The following is a 21,803-nucleotide window of genomic DNA, read 5'->3' on the forward strand; positions in this document are numbered from 1 at the left end:
TGAATTAAAATGGCATTTTTCATTTAATGTCATAGCCTGCTGAAATGTTTTGAATGTTTAAGAACAGGCACAGTTGAGCTCTGAGTGAACTTCTATAAACACAAATTACATAAACTCTCTAAATCTGTCCTCAGCTGGTCACAGCAGATGACTGCCCCTCTGTGAGCCTGTTGCTGTTGGAGGTTTCTTGCTGTTAAAAGGGAGTTTTTCCTTCCCACTGTCACCAAATAGGGGCTCATCTTATTGTTGGGTTTTGTCTCCATTGAAGTGGGTTAACCTTAGAGATGGGCCGATCTGATATTACGTATCGGTCCGATACTGACCTAAATTACTGAATCGGATATCGGAGAGAAATAAAAAATGTAATCCAATCCACTGAATATCACAAAAGCACCTCACAAAAATTGCGACATAGCGTAACCCAGCTTATAACCTTGTAGCACATCGGAGCAGTATGCGTCACGTGATAGAGTGGATGTAGCGTGCAGTACCGATCAGCAGTCTGGATGAGCAAAGTTTTGCCACAGGGCCAGGTAGGGCATGAACAGGGAGAGGGGGCACAAAGACATACTTTTCTTTCTTATTCTAATGTCTAGTTTAAAAAAAATTATCTGAATCTTACAACCAAAGTTTTCATCTGATGCAAAAATGTATAGAAATCCATTATTGTATATAGTAACTATTAAGCATCATGAGGTGGAGGGTGATTCCCTTTTATTATTTTTATTTCTTTTTTTTGTTGGGAATTGGTAACCCTATTAGTTTGGTTCTTTAAAATTGCTGCTAAGTACTTTTTAACATATCAGAATAGGGAGGATGGTGTAGGTTCATGTTTATTAGATTGATCAGTTTTGCTGAACTATGAAATATTTCGGGTGCAGTGCATTTTTTGCACACAGGTATAACAGAATGGCTTTAGCTTGATCTCATCATTCCGAGATTCATGGAGACATTTTGGACTGTAGTTTTGTCCTGCTATTCAAGGTCTTTGTTGTATTTCTCAGGGGAGCGGCCTCCCTCCAATATGGCCCCTTCTGTGCTGAAGTCTCCGTCGAAGACGCTGGTGATTGGAGGGTCTGGTGCTGAAATGATTCCACCGGCAGTGGCCTCGGTATGTATGCATGGTACACACACAAAGGTGCCGTTACATATTAAATAAAATAAATTGATACGGACTGATGCCCGTCTTTGCTGCATCATAGCAACAAGATTCTTCGACCTAATTTATCCTGTAATCATCACATTCTCACCTCATAGATTTATTTTTTCTCTCCAAGGCGCTCATGAACCACCTTTGGTTTAGAAAGAGTCTTAAGGAGGCAATTGATACTCTGGTTGTTCTTGTAGACTCTAAAAGTGAAGTAAAACCTGAACCCAAGCTTGAAAAGGTAATTTATTCAATGTATTTAAATGATAAATTAATAAGTTCTACTTCTCTTGTTCCATCTGAGTCTCTCTCCTCTTTGCCCTGCAGGATGTAGTTGATGGTCTTGAAGCTAAGGGACATAAAATAGCAAAATTCTACAACACAGTTAACGCTGTGGAAAAGGCGGGCAGCTGTATCTCTGCGTGGTCTGATGAAAGGAAAAAAGGCAAAGCAGCTGGTTACTGAGACCAAGAATCAGTGATGTTAGTTATAGAGTATGGTCTTAAGGTTATGATAGCAGAGCTGTTTGTTTTCATTTTTTCGAAATCTCTCAGTCAGAACATGGTGTATGTTACACCCCGGTCTAGGCAACCGGGGTGCAACGTAGAAAAACAAAGATAAGGAAAATAAAACCACGAAGGCTCTCCACCAAAATCCCAAAACGAAAATATCCCATGACGAAAATATTAACAAACCCATTCACAACTATTTACAACAAACTATTTCTTTACAACAAAACACCAAACTATTTACAACCCAGGGGAGATCGCGACCATGACACACTGAAACACAGGGTTTAAATACATAGAGGGAGCAATCAGGAAAATGGACAACAGGAGGGAAACACAGCTGGGGCAAATTAGAACTGACGAGACAGGGAAACGTAAACTGAAAACACTAAGATAACACAGACTTTCAAAGTAAACAGGAAACACATAACAGTCACGCCAAAAACAACACACTGACAACACCGAAACGTAACAGTTCCCCCCACCCAAAAATCAAACATTTAACACCAAGTGAAAAGTTTGATCCAGACAGACGAAGCCGATGAAGGCTGGAGTGGTCCCACTGACCCTCCAGCAGACGACGAAGGCTGGAGCAGTCCCACGGACCCTCCAGCGAAGGCAGATGAAGGCTGGAGTGGTCCCACGGACCCTCCAGCGACGACAAAGGCTGGGGCGGTCCCACGGACCCTCCCCTCAGCGAAGGCAGACGAAGCTGATGAAGGCTGGAGCGGTCCCACTGACCCTCCAGCAGACGACGGAGGCTGGAGCGGTCCCACGGACCCTCCAGCGAAGGCGGATGAAGGCTGGAGCGGTCCCTCGGACCCTCCAGCGGAGACGGACGGCTGAAGCGAAGGCAGACTAAGCTGATGACGGCTGGAGCGGCCCCACCGACCCTCCAGCAGACGACGAAGGATGGAGCGGTCCCACGGACCATCTAGCGAAGGCGGATGAAGGCTGGAGTGGTCCCTCGGACCCTTCAGCGAAGGCGAATGAAGGCTGGAGCGGTCCCACGGACCCTCCAGCAGACGACAAAGGCTGGGGCGGTCCCCGGACCCCCCAGCGAAGGCAATCCCGGAACCTCTCGCAACCGGCCTAGGCAACCGGGGTGCAACGTAGAAAAACAAAGATAAGGAAAATAAAACCACGAAGGCTCTCCACCAAAATCCCAAAACGAAAATATCCCATTACAACAGACTATTTAAATACATAGAAGTGGAAGCTAGCGAGCTAACTTCCTGCTAACTTCTAACTCTGTTAAATTTCATAAATTTAGACAGTTTGTAACTCTCAATGATGCCACAGTGATCGTTTGACTGTGGGACCCAGAAACAGTTAATGACATCAAACTTAAAGACCTGATAACTATTTCAAACTATTTACAGAACACCAATAGGAAAGGATGGTTTTGTTTTTTGTTTTTTAAATTTTTGCTGACAAGCAGAGGTGAAGTTTTTACTGTTTCTTCCCTCAGTAAACATAAACAACGATAGTATTCAGGAAAAAACATTAAATATATATTTATTTATCATGACTCTAGTTTTACATGGCCTATCAACACACTTTTAACACAAAAGTGAAGACTCAGGGTTGTCTTGGGTTGTTGCTATAGCATCTTAAATTGGTCATGTGATTGGTTTATTGTGGCTATTTTTCCTCAGCAAATCAGCAGCACTTTTGCGATTGTTTCGCCCTGAGGACAGCTTCAACTGTCTGAGTGTTGAAAAATAGTAACGCGTCCGCACCGCATTTTCTTGTTAGTAAGGGTAACTGCGTTGTAAAGACTGAATAGTAATTAGATTACTAGTTACTGATAAAAGTACTTTTAACGCCGTTATTCACGTCACTGCTTGTGTCTAAAAAAAAGTTTGTAATATTGAAAACATAATGTGATGATCAGATTATTTAAATCCCAAATTTAATGCAAAATAGTGCAAAGACAGCATTGTAAACTAGAATGTTTTTGAAAAATGTTAGGGATTTATATATCTGCCTCAATTTTATACGATCAATATGACGTTTTAAATATTTGTTCATCATAAATCATAGAATATAAAAAAACAAGGACACAGCTTTCAGGTTGAAATGTGAAGCCTATGACGATGTTTCTTCAACCTGCATCAGGCCAGCAGGAAGAGACTGACTGCAGAAATCTTTGGTTATATAAAAGATTGTTGGAAAATGAGCTACAGACTTCATGTTCCATTCCACCAGTAAACAATTCATATTTTCAAGTCTCATCAAATTTATGTTTACTTTGTAAATTTTAGCCCACTGAATTGTCCAGAAGTGAGAGAAAGTAAGGTCCACTTTATGGCAGCCCTAAGTTATCTATCAATTGATTTGTAGTATAAACAAAACCAAAAACATTAGGAGTCCTACTACACAAGTGCAGTTACTAGGGATGGGTACCGGTGTCCGGTGGTCTGACATAAACGGTAGTAACCAGACCGAAAAGCAGCGCACATTTCGGTGCTTTATTTCGGTGCTTTTTTTTTTCGATTCGAGCCAATCATTTTACGTTTCCGAGAATGGTAGGCGGGGCCAGGTACGTACGTTCTTTTAGAGCAGAGCTACAGATTAAAAATGCCCAAGACGAAGCGGTCAAAAGTCTGACTGTACTTCACAGCAAAATATGCAAACTCAGCAGCAACAAGTGCTTTAAGCTGATACTGTGATACTGTCAAAGGAGGTAACACCTGGCGACGCATAGCGTTTTTTTAAAAGCCGAGAAATGCGCCGTATTTGATAGCTTGCTGCGAGACCTCACACCGTGCACATCTACTGCGGGTGGGTTGCCTGTTATCGGACCCGGAGCAATATCCCCCAAAAACCCGAAGAATGGAGTCTTGGCCCCTAGCCCTGCCAGTGTAGCAGAAATGATGACGGATGATGATGCAGCAGCAGCCGTTCTTCTCTGCGTGAGTAGCTTAATGTTGTCCGTGTGTAATTTTCGTTGAGTAGGCTAACCACGTTATTACATTAATGCATGTAAGGTGAACTAGTATGGAACGCCAGGACTGCCATAATGAAATAATTAAATACACCATTAAATAATTAATTAAATGTGTCAATAATTAATTAAAATTGGAATTAATTAATTAAATAAATAGTTATGACACATGTAATTAATTAATTATTGACACATTTAATTAATTATTTATGTATTTCACATTTTAATTAATTATTGACACATTTAATTAATTAATTATTGACACATTTAATTAATTATTTATGTATTTCACATTTTAATTAATTATTGACACATTTAATTCATTATTTAATGATATATTTATTTATTTCATTTTGGCAGTCCTGACGCCTGGCTCTCATCATGAAATAATTTTATCTGTCAGCCTCACCCATCAAACTCAGGGGGCGGGGTTAACGCTGCCCATGCAGCTTCTCTAACATTTGATTGGTTGCCGTGCAAAGTAAGTCAAAACAGGTCGATCCTAGATAATCGATTGCTTGTGTAGACTTGGGGCAGCCAGGTATCCCAGAATGCAGATCAAATCACAGGCAGCAATGGTGGTGGTGTAGTTTTAAAATACCCCGTTTTTCTGTCACCAGCTACACTTTTAACAGTGTTTTAGCCGCGAATGTCGCGCCGTATGTCTGGTCAGGTTGTCAACATAGAACATGTTTGCAAAAGTGCTCAGATGTTTTCAGAGATTTCACTAGCTCTGCTAACAGTTAGCATGCAGAGTGCACCCAGGGGGTTACGTTAACCGGTTTGTTTACATATTCCACTCTCCGTGTTCCACATGTTGCATTCGCAGATTCTCATTTTCACCGAACGATCGTCTCTTTCCGCCTGGTCTTGTGTCTCTGTGCTTCTGTAACATAAAGAACGAGCTGACATTTTTCTTACGAAACCAGCGATCAGCTCAACAGACCCTCAGTTTACCTGCATGCATCCTCCTCCTCATCTGTCAGCTGTTTAACACCTGCTGCTAATTCAAGAAACACGCCTACGTTACCTGGTGATAGTCACAGTTTAACTGGGCAGCCGGTGCTCGATATAACGCAATGTCAGCGCATTTTTCTGCACAAGATAAGTAAATATAGTGTTTTCCCCGAGCGCAGAGCTGCTGGAGCTCGTTTCCTTACAGAGCACTTTATAGGCGAACAGCTTCATCAGCGGCTGATGTCCAATCACCGGCACACAGCTTTCAAACCTCAGCTGAGTTTTAGCTCTCAGTGGTTAAACGCTGGACTTCATTCACTCAGGTTCTGTCTGTCGGATCACGTTTACGTCGCTGTTTTATTTACAACTGAGCAAATCGGTTTGGCTGAGGTTAAAGTTACGTCTCATAACTACATAGTTTCACAGACGTTTAACGGTTCACTGGCACATGTGTTAGACTGAACTATCATCTAAATATCATCTGTTTTTTAATAGTTATTCAACTGTATTCTGAGCACCAGCTGTCTGTTAGAATGTGATTTTTTTCTCTCTCTCTGTTGGCAGAGGTGTAAAAATGCGCAGGAAAATCTGACGTGCATGGCAAACTTCACCGACGATATTTAGGGAGGAATAAACACACATCAAACATAAATGAACCATTTGTCTGTCTCCATAATTGAGAGCATTTTCTCTTCTTATGTCAACACTCTCTCTCTCTCTCTCTCTCTCTCTCTCTCTCTCTCTCTCTCTCTCTCTCTCTCTCTCTCTCTCTCTCTCTCTCTCTCTCTCTTTTTTTTTTTTTTTTTTTTCTCCTTTCTTTTTCGGTCATGTTATGTTTACCTGTCAAAGGCTTGTTACAAACTATGAAACACATGGTGCAGACTTCTGGATGTTAGAAGAAAACTAATACTGCTCATGAATGAGACTAAAGGCAGGAAGGTGTCCTTTAAAACTAAACATGTCAATAGGACCTCCCTATTTATATCATAGTTTATGATATAGCACGTGTATTTCAGTAATAGCCTGCTGATTTCAGTGTAGTGGTGACCAGTCACACAGCTCACATAGGGGTTATCTGTGATACTCCTTAACTATAATTTATCCAAGTTAACTTCAGTTAACCATTCAGACGGTTCTTTTGCAATGAAAAACATAAACACCCATGCTGCCGGTAGGTTTCCTCAGTGCCAGCTGTTAACATTATAGCTGCTTATGCAGTAACCATGGTAACCACGGACTCTGAGCGGCTGGATCGACGGAGGTCAGACGACAATTTTACATGTATGATCTTAAAACAGGACACAGCCACTATACGTGCTGGCCTCATATCAAATGTGAAGGCAGACTGAGTCTATGTTTGAGGTTTGTTTATATCTAATCTTCCTTTTCAAACATTTAAACAGCAGCGAGTCTGCAGCTGAGGGAATACAAACTCAAATTGTCGGAACAGGTTTGCTCGTTTCTTGGATTCATTTGGTGATTTATTAAATGTATAACTGTTATTCTAATCTGCTGCTGAGTCTCTTACACTTTTCTTTATGCTGTATATTTTCACGTCTCTGGAATAGTTGGCAGTTAGATAGTCAGCTGGGAAACTCTGTGGAGCTGAGGATATCGTGGATATGCTGACCTCGCTCCGTGGTGTACAGGGCCGTTTACCCTCATGATTAATATTCACAATAAAAATATTAGCCGAACATCATGAAGTCTGTATGTGTTTCATAGTGTCGAACAACCTTTGTACAGTTAAAGCCAGCAGTTACTACATGACAGAAACACCAACGTTATCTCTTTTATGTGTTTATACACAGGTCACGCTGATTACTGAACAAAAACCCAAAGATCAGATGTTAAACAGATTTATTTGCTCTCTCTCCTCCTTAAACATGTTTTTAATGTTAGTTATAATTCAGAATTGGCGACTGAAACACGTAGGACGCATAAGAACATCAGGAAATAAAACATCGATAAATATAACCTCAGTAAAAGAAGTCAGCGGGGGTTACTACAGCTGTGTACCGGGGCCTGCGCTTTGTCGGTGGGATTGCTTGCGAGGCGAGCGGGTCTATCCCACGCTTTGCCGTGAGACTGGGCAGACATCTCCGACATCATCGAAGCACTTTTGCAAAGAGGCTGTATCTTGACAAACCGACCAGACACATGAAGATTAAACCACTACATTCTCGGCTAAAAAAAATATTAAAACGGTATTTGGTGACACACAAAGAGGGTTTTTCAAAGTCCGTTCTGTTAGCTTCCACATGCCGGTTGTGTGCTAGAAACAATGGCCACCAGGCCAAAGCAATGGTTTTGACTCGATCAGCGTTAACCCCGCCCCCTGAGTTTGATGGGTGAGGCTGACAGATAAAATTATTTCATGATGAGAGCCAGGCGCCAGGACTGCCAAAATGAAATAAATAAATATATCATTAAATAATTAATTAAATGTGTCAATAATTAATTACATGTGTCAATAATTAATTAAAATGTGAAATACATAAATAATTAATTTAATGTGTCAATAATTAATTAATTACATGTGTCATAACTATTTATTTAATTAATTAATTCCAATTTTAATTAATTATTGACACATTTAATTAATTATTTAATGGTGTATTTAATTAATTCATTATGGCAGTCCTGGCGTTCCATAAACTAGCAAACATCATCATAGCTACATGCGGCTGTCTTCTTGTTTGATGGCAGATACTCCCTTCACCCTGGCCAAAAAGGCTAAAATGACCAAAGAAAAAGTGGAAAACAGTTAAACATGAGAGGTTTTTGGACAAAGTTTGTGTTTTTTCCATTGTTTAAGCACTGCTTCCAGCCAAGAGTGATACCATATATGCCCCATAGCTGCAGAAAAGGCTAACATTGTTATCTTTTTACAAAAAACAGCTGAACATGAGAGGTTTTTGGACCAATTTTGTGTTCTCCATTCTTTAAACACCGGTTTGAGCACCGTTTGAGCACCGGCACCGTTTCAAAAGTACCGATTTGGCACCGGTATCGGATAAAACCTAAACGATACCCATCCCTAGCAGTTACTGTTACTGGCATGTCAGTATCAACAAAGCTAGATCTCACACACTGTTAGAGCCAAATAGAAATGTCAGTTTTTTTATCTGAATATTCTAAGTCACATTTAAATGCTTTTCAATATTAGTTTTTTTTTTCCTTCAGTTTGCATATTAAGATTTTTTTGCACAGTTCATCCTGTTATTGTTTTGCTGTTATAAAGTGTAGGTAATTCTGCTGATGTGCTCAGGGTTAAAGTTAATCAGAAAAGGAGTTTGAAAAGCAACAGTTTTCTTTTTATAGCTGTTTAATGGGTTTTATTGACAGGAATAGATAACCCGGACTTGAACTGAAAATGTTTTATTTTCAAACTGACAGTTTTGTGTACAATAAATTCCTTTCTTCAGTGTTTAATGTCTGCCTTGTTTTCATTATTGGATTACATTTAAGCTGCCTTTTGGAAATCACGAGTCAGAAACTTTATGTTCTGCAGAAGAGACAGAAGCTTATAGAAAACAATTGCTTTCAAAACACACGGGTCATGTGACTGTGACAAAATCTGAAGTTTTGGTGCACTTCACCCCAGTTCCAACACGTGGCGTACCTGCTGCTTCAAGGTACTGCCAGGCGCCAGAATTCACATTTTTGTCAACCGGAGTGATTTGTAATAAAGATTTGTTTTAGATAGTACCGCTTTAATTTATTAAATGTGCATGTGTAAAAGAAAACAATACCCTCTCTCTGACCTGGATTTAAAGTGTAATCAAATAAATATTATATAGATAAATATTCTACTCGAATAATTACTGGCATAGAGATGTGAGAAGGCAAGATACTGCTGGGTGAGCTCATATATTCACTTGTATAAGCAGAGAGAGAGTGGCACACAGAGCTGCAAACTCTTAAAAATATCTCATTAAAAATATCTTCCTCACTACAACCGTATATTCACATACTGTGATCAAAAAATAAAGCAAACCGAGCTCAAAACCAACTGTAAACCTGTGTGGCTATTATAGTAAATGTAGTAATGTTACCCAGAGATATATCTGAGGGCTCACTTGTGACCCATCCCATGTCCATCCAAGAGAGGTGGGTTAGTGCAGCTCGGACAAGCCATTGTATCTCTGCCCAGAAAGCCAGTTAGCGGCTAGCTGACTAAGCTATCAGAGTTAGCTCCAACGACGGACACAAGTTATAGCAAGGACTGCATGGGACATAACACTTTAGACAGGCGAGGCTGCTTGTGACATTATCCACCAAATTTCCCCTTGTGGGACAATTAAAGGATTATTCTATTCTATCCACTCTGCCATAGCCTGGTTATAGACTCAGCACCCGAGTGCCTTCATTGCTATGTATGGGTGACTTCAACCATGTCAGCTTTGACTATACTGCTAACTTTCACACAGGGAGAGAATTGTAGACCTACTGTATGCTAATGTTAAGGATGCATACAGTTCCTCCTTCGTCCCCCGACTGGTACGCCATGTCCCAGTGGCCCCCAGAATTACAGGCCTGTGACTTACACGTCATGAAGACACTGGAAAAATTCATCCAGCTCCAGCCTATTGTCATGCCACAACAGGATCCCCTTCAGTTCCCCCACCAGCCCCGCCTCGGAGCTGAGGACGCCATCATGTACCTGCTCAATCATGTCTACGCCCATCTGGACCAGCTCTCTACCCTCTACACCACAGACTTCATCCACTGCACAGAGACCTGCCATCTTCAGAAGTTTTCTGATGACTCTGTGGTGGTTGGATACATGGGTGATGAGAGTGAGGCTGTGAGTAAGTCCTTTGTCACATGGTGCAAGCAGAATCCTTTGCAGCTCAATGTGACAAAGACCAAAGAATTGATTGTAGGGGTCCTCAGGAAGCACAAACTGGACTCCAACCTGCTGCTGACCTTCTACTGCTCGTCTATTGAGAGCCAGCTGACATACTGCATCACAGCATGTTATGACAGTTGCACTAAGGTGGATAGAGGAGTAGTCAAGGCAACACATATGATGACCTGTGGCCCTTTCCCCTCCCTGATGGACATCTATTCCTTCTGCTGCCTCAACAGAGCAACAAACATCAAGGACAGCTCCCACCCTGGTTTTGACCTGTTCAACCTGCTTCCCTCAAGAAAGTGCTACAGGTGCATCGGCACAAAGACTGACAGACTCAAAAATAGTTTCTTCCCAAAAAGCTATAACCACCCAGAACTCACACGTTCACTGACTTCTTCTCTTTGGCTCTAACGGAGGCGGTTGCATCTCTCTCCCTCTCCCTCATCTTATCTTTCCTGCTTGGTTTCTTATGTCCTTGTCTAGTTTTGTCTAACTTTAACCCTCAGAGAGTCTCTCAGTCATGTTCTATAAAACCTAAAGATGGGCTCTGAGTACCCAGACTGTTCTTATTGAACACAGATCATTGACGGACATTTAGATCTGCTGTAAAATTGGATGCAGCTCGATCGCACTAAACCCAAACAACCACCATTTCTCTCATCTAACTACCCAAGTTACTGCTAGAAGGACCTCAAGGCCGAGGGTGGCTGAAAACAACAAATTCTTCTCCCTTATAACGAGACTGTGTTATGGCTCTCTGCGCTACACCCTTCAAGGCGCAGAGAGCCTAAAAGGTTGGCTGTAGGACTGTTTACTTCTGCCCAACCGGGTGAAGGGACACTCTCTCAGCTGAACACAGGATACACATGCGCACACACACACGTATACAGACACAGACATACCCTCATCCCCCTCCTCCCTCCAAACACCTCAGATACTTGCCTCCAGCGCAGAGATGCTGCAGGACTGGATGCTGCTGTCTACACCGGGAAACTCTTACCCCATACCCACCACATGGTTTTTTTGTTTTCTGTTCTCATACTGATCTCCTACTAGAAGCTCAGTCTGAGATAAGTTCTCTTTTTCTCTCCTCCATGGATATTTTAAAAAAAAAATACTGTCCATATGTATATAGCGCAGCAGAAACTTATAATCATAAAACTGGATATTTATAATTGAGCTATTTGTACATATTACATCTATTTCTTATATTTTGTAAACTTTGTACTAAATTAAAAAACAACATATGCAGTCTGTTACTGTTCTCATTGTCTTGGAGCAACTGTAACCTTATAATTTCCTTAGGATTTGATAAAGTATTCTCATTCATTAGAATCAGAATTTAGATTTGAACATTTTTATTTTTATGTACAAATATTATTTTAATATTATTATTGTGTGTGAGGGTGAAAAGCCCAAAGTTTTGGAAGAGGCATACAGGCACTGTGGAAAAAGTAAAAATGTGTGTGAGTTCTCTAAAACCGTTTTTGTGAACACTTTTCTAAGTACCGTATGTTTAAAAATGTGAAACATGATTTTATTGACATGATCATCAAAGAACATGATTTTTACAGGGAGTGCAGAATTATTAGGCAAATGAGTATTTTGTCCACATCATCCTCTTCATGCATGTTGTCTTACTCCAAGCTGTATAGGCAAGAAAGCCTACTACCAATTAAGCATATTAGGTGATGTGCATCTCTGTAATGAGAAGGGGTGTGGTCTAATGACATCAACACCCTATATCAGGTGTGCATAATTATTAGGCAACGTCCTTTCCTTTGGCAAAATGGGTCAAAAGAAGGACTTGACAGGCTCAGAAAAGTCAAAAATAGTGAGATATCTTGCAGAGGGATGCAGCAGTCTCAAAATTGCAAAGCTTCTGAAGCGTGATCATCGAACAATCAAGCGTTTCATTCAAAATAGTCAACAGGGTCGCAAGAAGCGTGTGGAAAAACCAAGGTGCAAAATAACTGCCCATGAACTGAGAAAAGTCAAGCGTGCAGCTGCCAAGATGCCACTTGCCACCAGTTTGGCCATATTTCAGAGCTGCAACATCACTGGAGTGCCCAAAAGCACAAGGTGTGCAATACTCAGAGACATGGCCAAGGTAAGAAAGGCTGAAAGACGACCACCACTGAACAAGACACACAAGACTGAACAAGACTGGGCCAAGAAATATCTCAAGACTGGTTTTTCTAAGGTTTTATGGACTGATGAAATGAGAGTGAGTCTTGATGGGCCAGATGGATGGGCCCGTGGCTGGATTGGTAAAGGGCAGAGAGCTCCAGTCCGACTCAGACGCCAGCAAGGTGGAGGTGGAGTACTGGTTTGGGCTGGTATCATCAAAGATGAGCTTGTGGGGCTTTTTCGGGTTGAGGATGGAGTCAAGCTCAACTCCCAGTCCTACTGCCAGTTTCTGGAAGACACCTTCTTCAAGCAGTGGTACAGGAAGAAGTCTGCATCCTTCAAGAAAAACATGATTTTCATGCAGGACAATGCTCCATCACACGCGTCCAAGTACTCCACAGCGTGGCTGGCAAGATATATATATATATATATATATATATATATATATATATAAAAAACACCCAGCACGCCCCTGCGGGCGGTTTATCCTTCAAGCTCGGGTCCTCTACCAGAGGCCTGGGAGCTTGAGGGTCCTGCGCAGTATCTTAGCTGTTCCCAGGACTGCGCTCTTCTGGACAGAGATCTCCGATGTTATTCCCGGGATCTGCTGGAGCCACTCGCCTAGCTTGGGAGTCACCGCACCTAGTGCTCCGATTACCACGGGGACCACCGTTACCTTCACCCTCCACATCCTCTCGAGCTCTTCTCTGAGCCCTTGGTATTTCTCCAGCTTCTCGTGTTCCTTCTTCCTGATATTGCTGTCATTCGGAACCGCTACATCGATCACTACGGCCGTCTTCTTCTGTTTGTCTACCACCACTATGTCCGGTTGGTTAGCCACCACCATTTTGTCCGTCTGTATCTGGAAGTCCCACAGGATCTTAGCTCGGTCATTCTCCACCACCCTTGGGGGCATCTCCCATTTTGACCTCGGGACTTCTAGGTTATACTCGGCACAGATGTTCCTGTACACTATGCCGGCCACTTGGTTATGGCGTTCCATGTATGCCTTGCCTGCTAGCATCTTGCACCCTGCTGTTATGTGCTGGATTGTCTCTGGGGCATCTTTACACAGCCTGCACCTGGGGTCTTGCCTGGTGTGATAGACCCCAGCCTCTATGGATCTTGTACTCAGAGCTTGTTCTTGTGCTGCCATGATTAGTGCCTCTGTGCTGTCTTTCAGTCCAGCTTTGTCCAGCCACTGGTAGGATTTCTGGATATCAGCCACCTCCTCTATCTGCCGGTGGTACATACCGTGCAGGGGCCTGTCCTTCCATGATGGTTCCTCGTCTCCCTCCTCTTTCTTGGGTTTCTGCTGCCTGAGGTATTCACTGAGCACTCGGTCAGTTGGGGCCATCTTCCCAATGTATTCTTGGATGTTCCTTGTCTCATCCTGGACTGTGGTGCTGACACTCACCAGTCCCCGGCCCCCTTCCTTCCGCTTAGCGTACAGCCTCAGGGTGCTGGACTTGGGGTGAAACCCTCCATGCATGGTCAGGAGCTTTCTTGTCTTTATGTCAGTGGCTTCTATCTCCTCCTTTGGCCAGCCTATTACCCCAGCAGGGTACCTGATCACGGGCAGGGCGTATGTGTTGATGGCCCGGATCTTGTTCTTACCATTCAGCTGACTCCTCAGGACTTGCCTGACCCTCTGCAGGTACTTGGTGGTTGCAGCCTTTCTAGCGGCCTCTTCATGGTTCCCATTTGCCTGCGGGATCCCCAGGTACTTGTAACTGTCCTCTATGTCTGCAATGTTGCCTTCTGGTAGTTCAATCCCCTCAGTTCTGACTACCTTCCCTCTCTTTGTTACCATCCGACTACACTTCTCCAGTCCGAACGACATTCCAATGTCATTGCTGTATAGCCTGGTAGTGTGGATCAGTGAATCGATGTCTCGTTCACTCTTGGCATACAGCTTGATGTCATCCATGTACAGGAGGTGGCTGACAACTGCTCCGTTCCGTAGTCGGTATCCGTAGCCAGTCTTGTTAATGATCTCACTGAGGGGGTTCAGGCCTATGCAGAACAGCAGTGGGGACAGAGCATCTCCTTGGTAGATCCCGCACTTGATGGTAACTTGTGCTATGGGCTTGGAGTTGGCCTCTAGTGTTGTACGCCACATCCCCATTGAGTTCCTGATGAAGGCTCTTAGGGTCCCATTGATCTTGTACAATTCTAGGCATTCCAGTATCCAGCTGTGGGGCATTGAGTCATAGGCCTTCTTGTAATCAATCCAGGCAGTGCACAGGTTGGTCAGTCTGGTCTTGCAGTCTCGGCTGATTGTTCTGTCTACCAGTAGCTGGTGTTTTGCACCTCTGGTATTCTTGCCAATTCCTTTCTGTGTCCCGCTCATGTATTGACCCATGTGCCTGTTCATCTTAGCCGATATGATGCCTGACAGGAGCTTCCATGTAGTACTGAGGCAGGTTATTGGTCGGTAGTTGGAGGGGACCGGTCCCTTCTTGGGGTCCTTGGGGATCAGGACCGTCCGGCCTTCAGTTAGCCATTCCGGGTGTCTCTCGTTAACTAGCAGCTGGTTCATTTGTGCTGCCAGACGCTCGTGGAGTGCAGTCAGCTTCTTCAGCCAGTAGGCGTGAACCATGTCGGCCCCTGGTGCTGTCCAACTCTTCATACTGGAGACCCTTTCTTGGATATCTGCCACTGTGATGGTTACTGGACCCTGTTCAGGGAGGTCGCTGTGGTCTGCCCTCAGATCCACTAGCCACTGAGCATTGCCATTATGGGTTGCATCCTTCTCCCATATGCTCTTCCAGTATTGCTCCGTCTCCAGCCTTGGTGGTGCTGTTCTCTTATTATTGTTCCCTTGCCACTGAGAGTACACCTTTGCTGGTTCTGTGGAGAACAGCTGGTTTATTCTCCTGCCTTCTATCTCTCTGGTGTACCTCCTCAAGCGGCTGGCCAAGGCTGTGAGTCTTTGCTTGGCAGTTTCCAAGGCCTCAGGTATGGACAGCTTGCTGTATTTCTTAGGCACCTTAGTTGTCGCACCTTTCTGCAACTCTGTTAGTTGGCTAACCTCCCTCCGTGCTACTTTGATCTTGCCCTCTAGCCTCCTTCTCCATGGAGGGTACTGCCCCTTGTGGCTGTTCAACTTGTAGCCAAGCATCTCACTGATCACTGCTGCCGTATTGTAGATCAGCTTGTTAGTGTCGGTAATCGTGGTTGTAGGTATTGCCCGTAGTGCTGCATTAACATCATCTAGCAGACCTTCTGAGGGTACTTCACGTAATCTTGGTAACCGGCTACGGGGGATCCAGGTTTCAAGCTTGGCCATGATCCTATTTTTCAGGTCAGTTCCTCTCGCACTCAACGATCCTTCTCCTATCGCACTTGGGGCTATGTACCCAATCTCGGGTGGGGGTGATGATATCTCCCCCCTGACCTGGCGTCCTGACTCCTCCTTGCCGTAGCATTTGTGTTGTACCTCGTCAATCTCTAGCTGTGAGAGCAGTCCCTTCTTTCGAATGTTGGAACACTGAGCTACTAGTTGTTTCGCCGTCATTGTGGATGTTGGGTATCGAAGAATCCATAGGTCCCTCATCCTATTCATGTAGCCCCTTCCGCCGGGGTTACTTGCGTAGTAGCATTCCAACAACGCCCTGTTTTCGTCCCTTGCCCACCGATGCCTTCTTGTTCCAGTAGCCCACTTTTCGTCAGGGTGCCCTGGTTCCTCAACACCTGACGCGGACCTTGTTGATCCGGGCGACGTCCGAGCCGGCATGCCTTCATATTTATCTGTCTCGCTCATGTCTGCGGTAGGCTTGCTTAGCATAGGGGGTCTAGCCTTAGGACCCTTACTGGATACAGACGCCCCAGGCAGGAATCGAACTTGCGATCCTCTGTTCCAAAGGCGTGTAGTCTAACCACTACGCTATCCAGCTGCTATATATATATATATATATATATATATATATATATATATATATATATATATATATATATATATATATATATATATTTTTTTTTTTTTTTTTTTTATCTTATTCTTTCCCAGTTAAATTTACCCTTCATTCTAATTTGTGTTGTACAGTTATTTCATTTTTAACCTTAATTTATATTTTATTCCTTCCTAGTTAAATTTACCCTTTTTAATTTTTCATATTTATTTCCTGTCTTATTCATAGCGTTTTCCTTTTTTGTTTTCTTTAGGTCACGAGCAGTTGTCCAAGCATTTCACTACATATCGTATTGTGTATGACTGTGTACGTGACAAATAAAATTTGAATTTGAAAGGGTATAAAAGAAGAAAAACTAATGACATGGCCTCCTTGTTCACCTGATCTGAACCCCATTGAGAACCTGTGGTCCATCATCAAATGTGAGATTTACAAGGAGGGAAAACAGTACACCTCTCTGAACAGTGTCTGGGAGGCTGTGGTTGCTGCTGCACGCAATGTTGATGGTGAACAGATCAAAACACTGACAGAATCCATGGATGGCAGGCTTTTGAGTGTCCTTGCAAAGAAAGGTGGCTATATTGGTCGCTGATTTGTTTTTGTTTTGTTTTTGAATGTCAGAAATGTATATTTGTGAATGTGGAGATGTTATATTGGTTTCACTGGTAAAAATAAATCATTGAAATGGGTATATATTTGTTTTTTGTTAAGTTGCCTAATAATTATGCACAGTAATAGTCACCTGCACACACAGATATCCCCCTAAAATAGCTAAAACTAAAAACAAACTAAAAACTACTTCCACAAACATTCAGCTTTGATATTAATGAGTTTTTTGGGTTCATTGAGAACATGGTTGTTGTTCAATAATAAAATTATTCCTCAAAAATACAACTTGCCTAATAATTCTGCACTCCCTGTATAAAACTTTTATTCTTATGCTTTGAATAAACATGTCAGATTTTCATAAAACATTCATTTGTATGTTATAATGTTTTTCTACACCATGTGTAATTTTTATAGAACCTTTCTTTATTCTATGTATAATCATGTATCTGTTTGTTCATGTTGGAGTTTGTGGCTGCAAGCTGGAAAGCTGCAGCCAGTGTGTGAACGACAAGCGTGAATAAAGTGCATGCTGAAAAGCATGGAAACATGGTCGGGTCTGCCGTAGATTAATTACAGCCACATATAAACTGATAAAAACAGATGGCTGAAAGAAATGTTTGATGGAAAAAGGAAAAAGAGTGTTGTGCTGCTAAACTTTGAGGTTCTAAGTCACCAATGTTTAAATAAGAAAATGCCAAGAGGAGACTAGCAGCCCTGAGTCTGCATGCAAAACATGAAAACTCCATAGCAGTGATACTTGTTCTTACATAAGTGCAAACATAGGTGGTATTGTTCAAGTGAAACAAGAACATATCATTTTACAGTACATTTTTGCCATCCTGTGATCTCATTTGCCACATTCTCCTAACATCTTAGAGCTATTTCCAAACAAGAATGTTTATGTTAGATTCTGTTTTAACATGTCACCAATTATAATTCTGACTTTGAAGTAAAGACACTTTTTGTTTTGGCTGTTTTTAATCAGTTCCAGTCGTGTTCAACCCCCATTTAGATTTACTTTCCCAAACTTTGTGGCACTAATGATTCTGTGTCCAGGTTTAAAACACCTGCTCTCTGAATTTGTACAGAAATTCTAGTGTAAGTCTGAGTTTTGGGCTGCTTTGGAGTATTAGTTGTTTTATATTACCCGAGTCCTGAGTAAAGTGTGGTATAAATGCAGGCATGGTCTCAGTGTTTTCTTCAGTGTTCTGGCTGATGTTGTTGAAGCCACAGTGAGCATTTTTGTCCGTTCACCAGTGTGGCGGTATTTGAAAAATATACATCACGGGTGAAATGAAGATGGTTAAACTGTTACATCGCAGCTTTAATTTGAATTAACGTGTTTGTCTGTCTGCAGGCTTCTCAGCCAGACGAGCTGACCATCGAGGAGCAGGAAATCTTGGAGGTCATCGATGATGGCGACATGGAGGACTGGGTCAAGGTACAAAAATAACACAAACACAGTTATGTAGCAGAAGCACTCTCATGTTTGAGGGTTGGTTGTTTTGTGTATTAGTTCACTCTCTGGCTCTTAGACTGTTTGACAAACATTTAGTTTCAGTTTTTATAAGACCTCGCACCGGTACGGACTATCTACTGGACGTTTTAGTGTTTCTCTGGGATCAGCTGGACTGATGTGGCTTCAGGAATTAGAATAATTCAACTAAAATGCGTGCGGTGCATTGGGGCAGGTCAGGTTGGCCTGGGTGGTAGAAGCTCTGCTGAACATAAAGACAAATCAAAAAATGTACAAATACACAGCTTCTTTTTTTGGCCCCGCAGCTGTAAAGGGCTGATGGGAGATTCTCGTCACCCAGCCGGGCAGGCAGGTGGGCGGGCATGGCTGAGAGTCTGACAGGGGTCAAGTGGTGGAACGACACTTGACCCCCGACTTGAACGACACGTCTCCCTCATGCATGAGTAACACGAAGAACTTTGCCTACTTGGTGTTCAATGCTTTTGCTGTGTAATTATATTGTCTTCAACGTTCCAGCGAATAGGTTCAAGCTACAAACCTATCATTAATTGGTCCTTCGAGAGCCGGAGCCCTGGAGTCGACATTCACCGAGGGGAGAAGAGACACGCTGAAAGACTGAGGTCAGCCAGGAAGTTCCTGTAGTAAAGTCCCGAGACGTGAGAATTTGTCATCGGGCAGGTGGATTAGCTGTCTGTTTTCTCTCCTCGATGAATGACGATCGGCGGGATTCGAGGCTGATATTACATGCTAAGCAACACCAAGTAAGTTTAAGTCTTTGCCACTGTGTGCGGCAAAGCACGCAACCACTGTGTGAGTTTGCGTTGAAATTCTTTATCACTGTGTGCGATAAAGTGCATGATCATTGCGTTGTAAGTCTTTGCCACTGTGTGCGGCAAAGCACGCAGTCACTGTGTGAAAACTGCGTTGTAATGGATGATGGAGAAGCTGAATTGAATATGAAAGTGCAAGTCTATGCCACTGTGGGCAAAGCACGCAACCACTGTGTGAGGTTGCGTTGCGGTCTCTTCTGAGCTGATGAGCAAGCTACACATTATCAGATCGAGAGCTGGCTGAGAACTCCTCAAAGAGAGGGAAACAGAACTGTGATAACTGTGATAACTGGAGTGTGCAGCGTTTCCGTGAGCAGTTTTTCTGCATCTTGACTCATGTGTGTAGAGTGTTCATAGCATCAGCATCATGTTTTTGTTATTTGTTTTGTTGGGTTGAAAAATAAATAAACTTGTGATCATACTCATGGATCACCATGGCACATATCACCAGCCATGTGATTTATTTATGCACATGAAAAAAGTGAGTGTGAATGTGTCTGACGTCACAGTGTTTTTGTGCGCTGTGTAAAAGTAATTGCCTCCAATTGTGAGAGCGGTGATTCTGCAGGTCACCAGCTATTGTAAAGAAAAAAAAGAGTGAAAAAGAGACAAAATTTACATTGTAGATGAAAAATAATCATAGGAAAAAGGTTTTGTGTTGATCAGCCAAGAACAACTACAATTTCATTTTCTGCTTTTAAGAAAGGAAACATGCAGGCCAAGTTTCTGGCTGACTTATTTACGGTGCCATGTGTTTCTCAAACTCACAAGCGAGCTCTCACTCCTCCCTGAAGACAAGGAATGCAGCTCCAAAGAGCAATAACATGGCAGATAAAGAGACAGCAGCAAAGTCCTGAGCAAAGAGTCCCAGCAAGCAGCAGCAGTGTGGACGAACAGCATCAGAGAAGAAGAGCAAACCCATCACCCTGCCTGATTGGATGAATGGCACTGTGTTTCCAACAAGCTGCAACTTCACTGTGCATGTGACAAGAACATTTGAGGAGAACTGAGGAGACTGTAGGAGTTTGACATTTGCCACTGTCGCGGTTCGAATTTTTGAGGAAGAGACATAGGACAGAAAGTCCATAGTGGGTCAACACAAATGATTTTATTAAAATACATATGTGGTGAAGATGGGCTCTGCAAAACATCAGGCTCAATCTCCCGCCTGACAATAGGTGGGTGTGATATTTATACTTATGATGACCAGTAACTCCAGTGAGGACATATTCTAAAAAAGGAACCGCTACTTCCTCTGTTCCTCCAGATGCTTCCTGTTATTCTACTCTCTGCACTTCAGAACAGAGCATGAGCATACCGTTTACAAGCAACACAAGTCTGTGTGCAGGCAGACTTATGTCTGTATTTTAACCTCAGTACATGACCTCACTCAACAAACAAAGACATTTTAGAAGTATACTTCCTGACTCCGTTTGAGTCATCTGTTACTAGGCAAACTCCAATGCAGCAGGCTGCTGAATGCACACAGGCAATATGTAGTAAATTATACTGTAAACATGTAGGCAACCTTTCAATAGCTGAACTTTGCTCCATTGATCGGCCAGACATCGCGCTGCCCGTAGCTTCAAACCATTAATTAACTTGACCAAGCTTCAACCCTTTAATTATGCAATATGTGTATAACATGATTACAGTTGCACCTGCAATGAAAGATTATTATGTGCTTATGCTAACACCTGAAATACAGACTTTAATATAACATCATCAGTTTCAATAAATGTGTCAATGAAATGACAATAATGATAAATCATAAATGATGCAACAGTAATAATAAGGATTATGAATAGTAACATAGATTATGAATGTAAAATAATATTTCATCTCTATATTCCTCCTCTTTGGCCTCAAAAAGGCCAACACTCCTCTTATTGTCTCACTCCTCGGGCCACGCAGCCACCTCCTCTTTGAGTGAAATGATGCTCTGCGATCCTTCTCTTCTTTCTTCAACTTCCCAGGTAGACTACTGGTTAGTCGTTGCACGGGTCAGAGGGTTTATTCTGCCTCTGTTTTGCCACCCGTGTTATTTGGAGATGAGCTTGTCTCCACCAAACTCTCATCTGCTACTGCACATTGAGACCAATGGAACTAGGTCCCGCCTGTCCCCTTCAACTGGACTGCTGTTGTGGTACGAGCCGTCACTTTTGGAGCTTGGCACGCTCCCTTCATCCCTCAGGTTCTCATGTTCCAACGCTGCTGAAGATTTAAGGCAGAGCACGTCGTACACCTTAGTTGTCTTCCTCAATGTCCACGATGAATCTCTCATTTTATTTAAAACGTTGCTGTGGGAAGACTCCTCTCAATCTCCTGCAAGCTCAGTAGCACAGCTGCCTGTACTATTTCTGCCGTTCCTCAAGATGATCACTGATCCTCCTCAAGCCTCTATCCTGGCCTCCGCTTC

General features: G+C 42.8%; 1 protein-coding gene across 2 annotated transcripts in view; it reads left to right on the forward strand.

Moving 5' to 3' along the window:
• The window catches only part of LOC145432138 (glutathione hydrolase 5 proenzyme-like), a 30,325-nt gene that overhangs the window by 3,952 nt on the left and 4,570 nt on the right, over positions 1-21,803 (forward strand). Inside the window, exons 7-9 of one of the 2 annotated variants that reach the window (XM_080308745.1) lie at positions 1,005-1,111; positions 1,278-1,388; positions 1,475-1,690. In XM_080308745.1, the coding sequence (XP_080164871.1) occupies positions 1,005-1,111; positions 1,278-1,388; positions 1,475-1,612 (356 nt within the window). In that variant the 3' untranslated portion in view covers positions 1,613-1,690. Of the gene's footprint in view, positions 1-1,004; positions 1,112-1,277; positions 1,389-1,474; positions 1,691-18,434; positions 18,519-21,803 lie in introns of those variants that run through there. The other variant, XM_080308744.1, reaches the window with a different exon arrangement.

This window comes from Astatotilapia calliptera, chromosome 12 (genome assembly GCF_964374335.1).
Source record: "Astatotilapia calliptera chromosome 12, fAstCal68.1, whole genome shotgun sequence".
NCBI classification, from domain to species: domain Eukaryota; kingdom Metazoa; phylum Chordata; class Actinopteri; order Cichliformes; family Cichlidae; genus Astatotilapia; species Astatotilapia calliptera.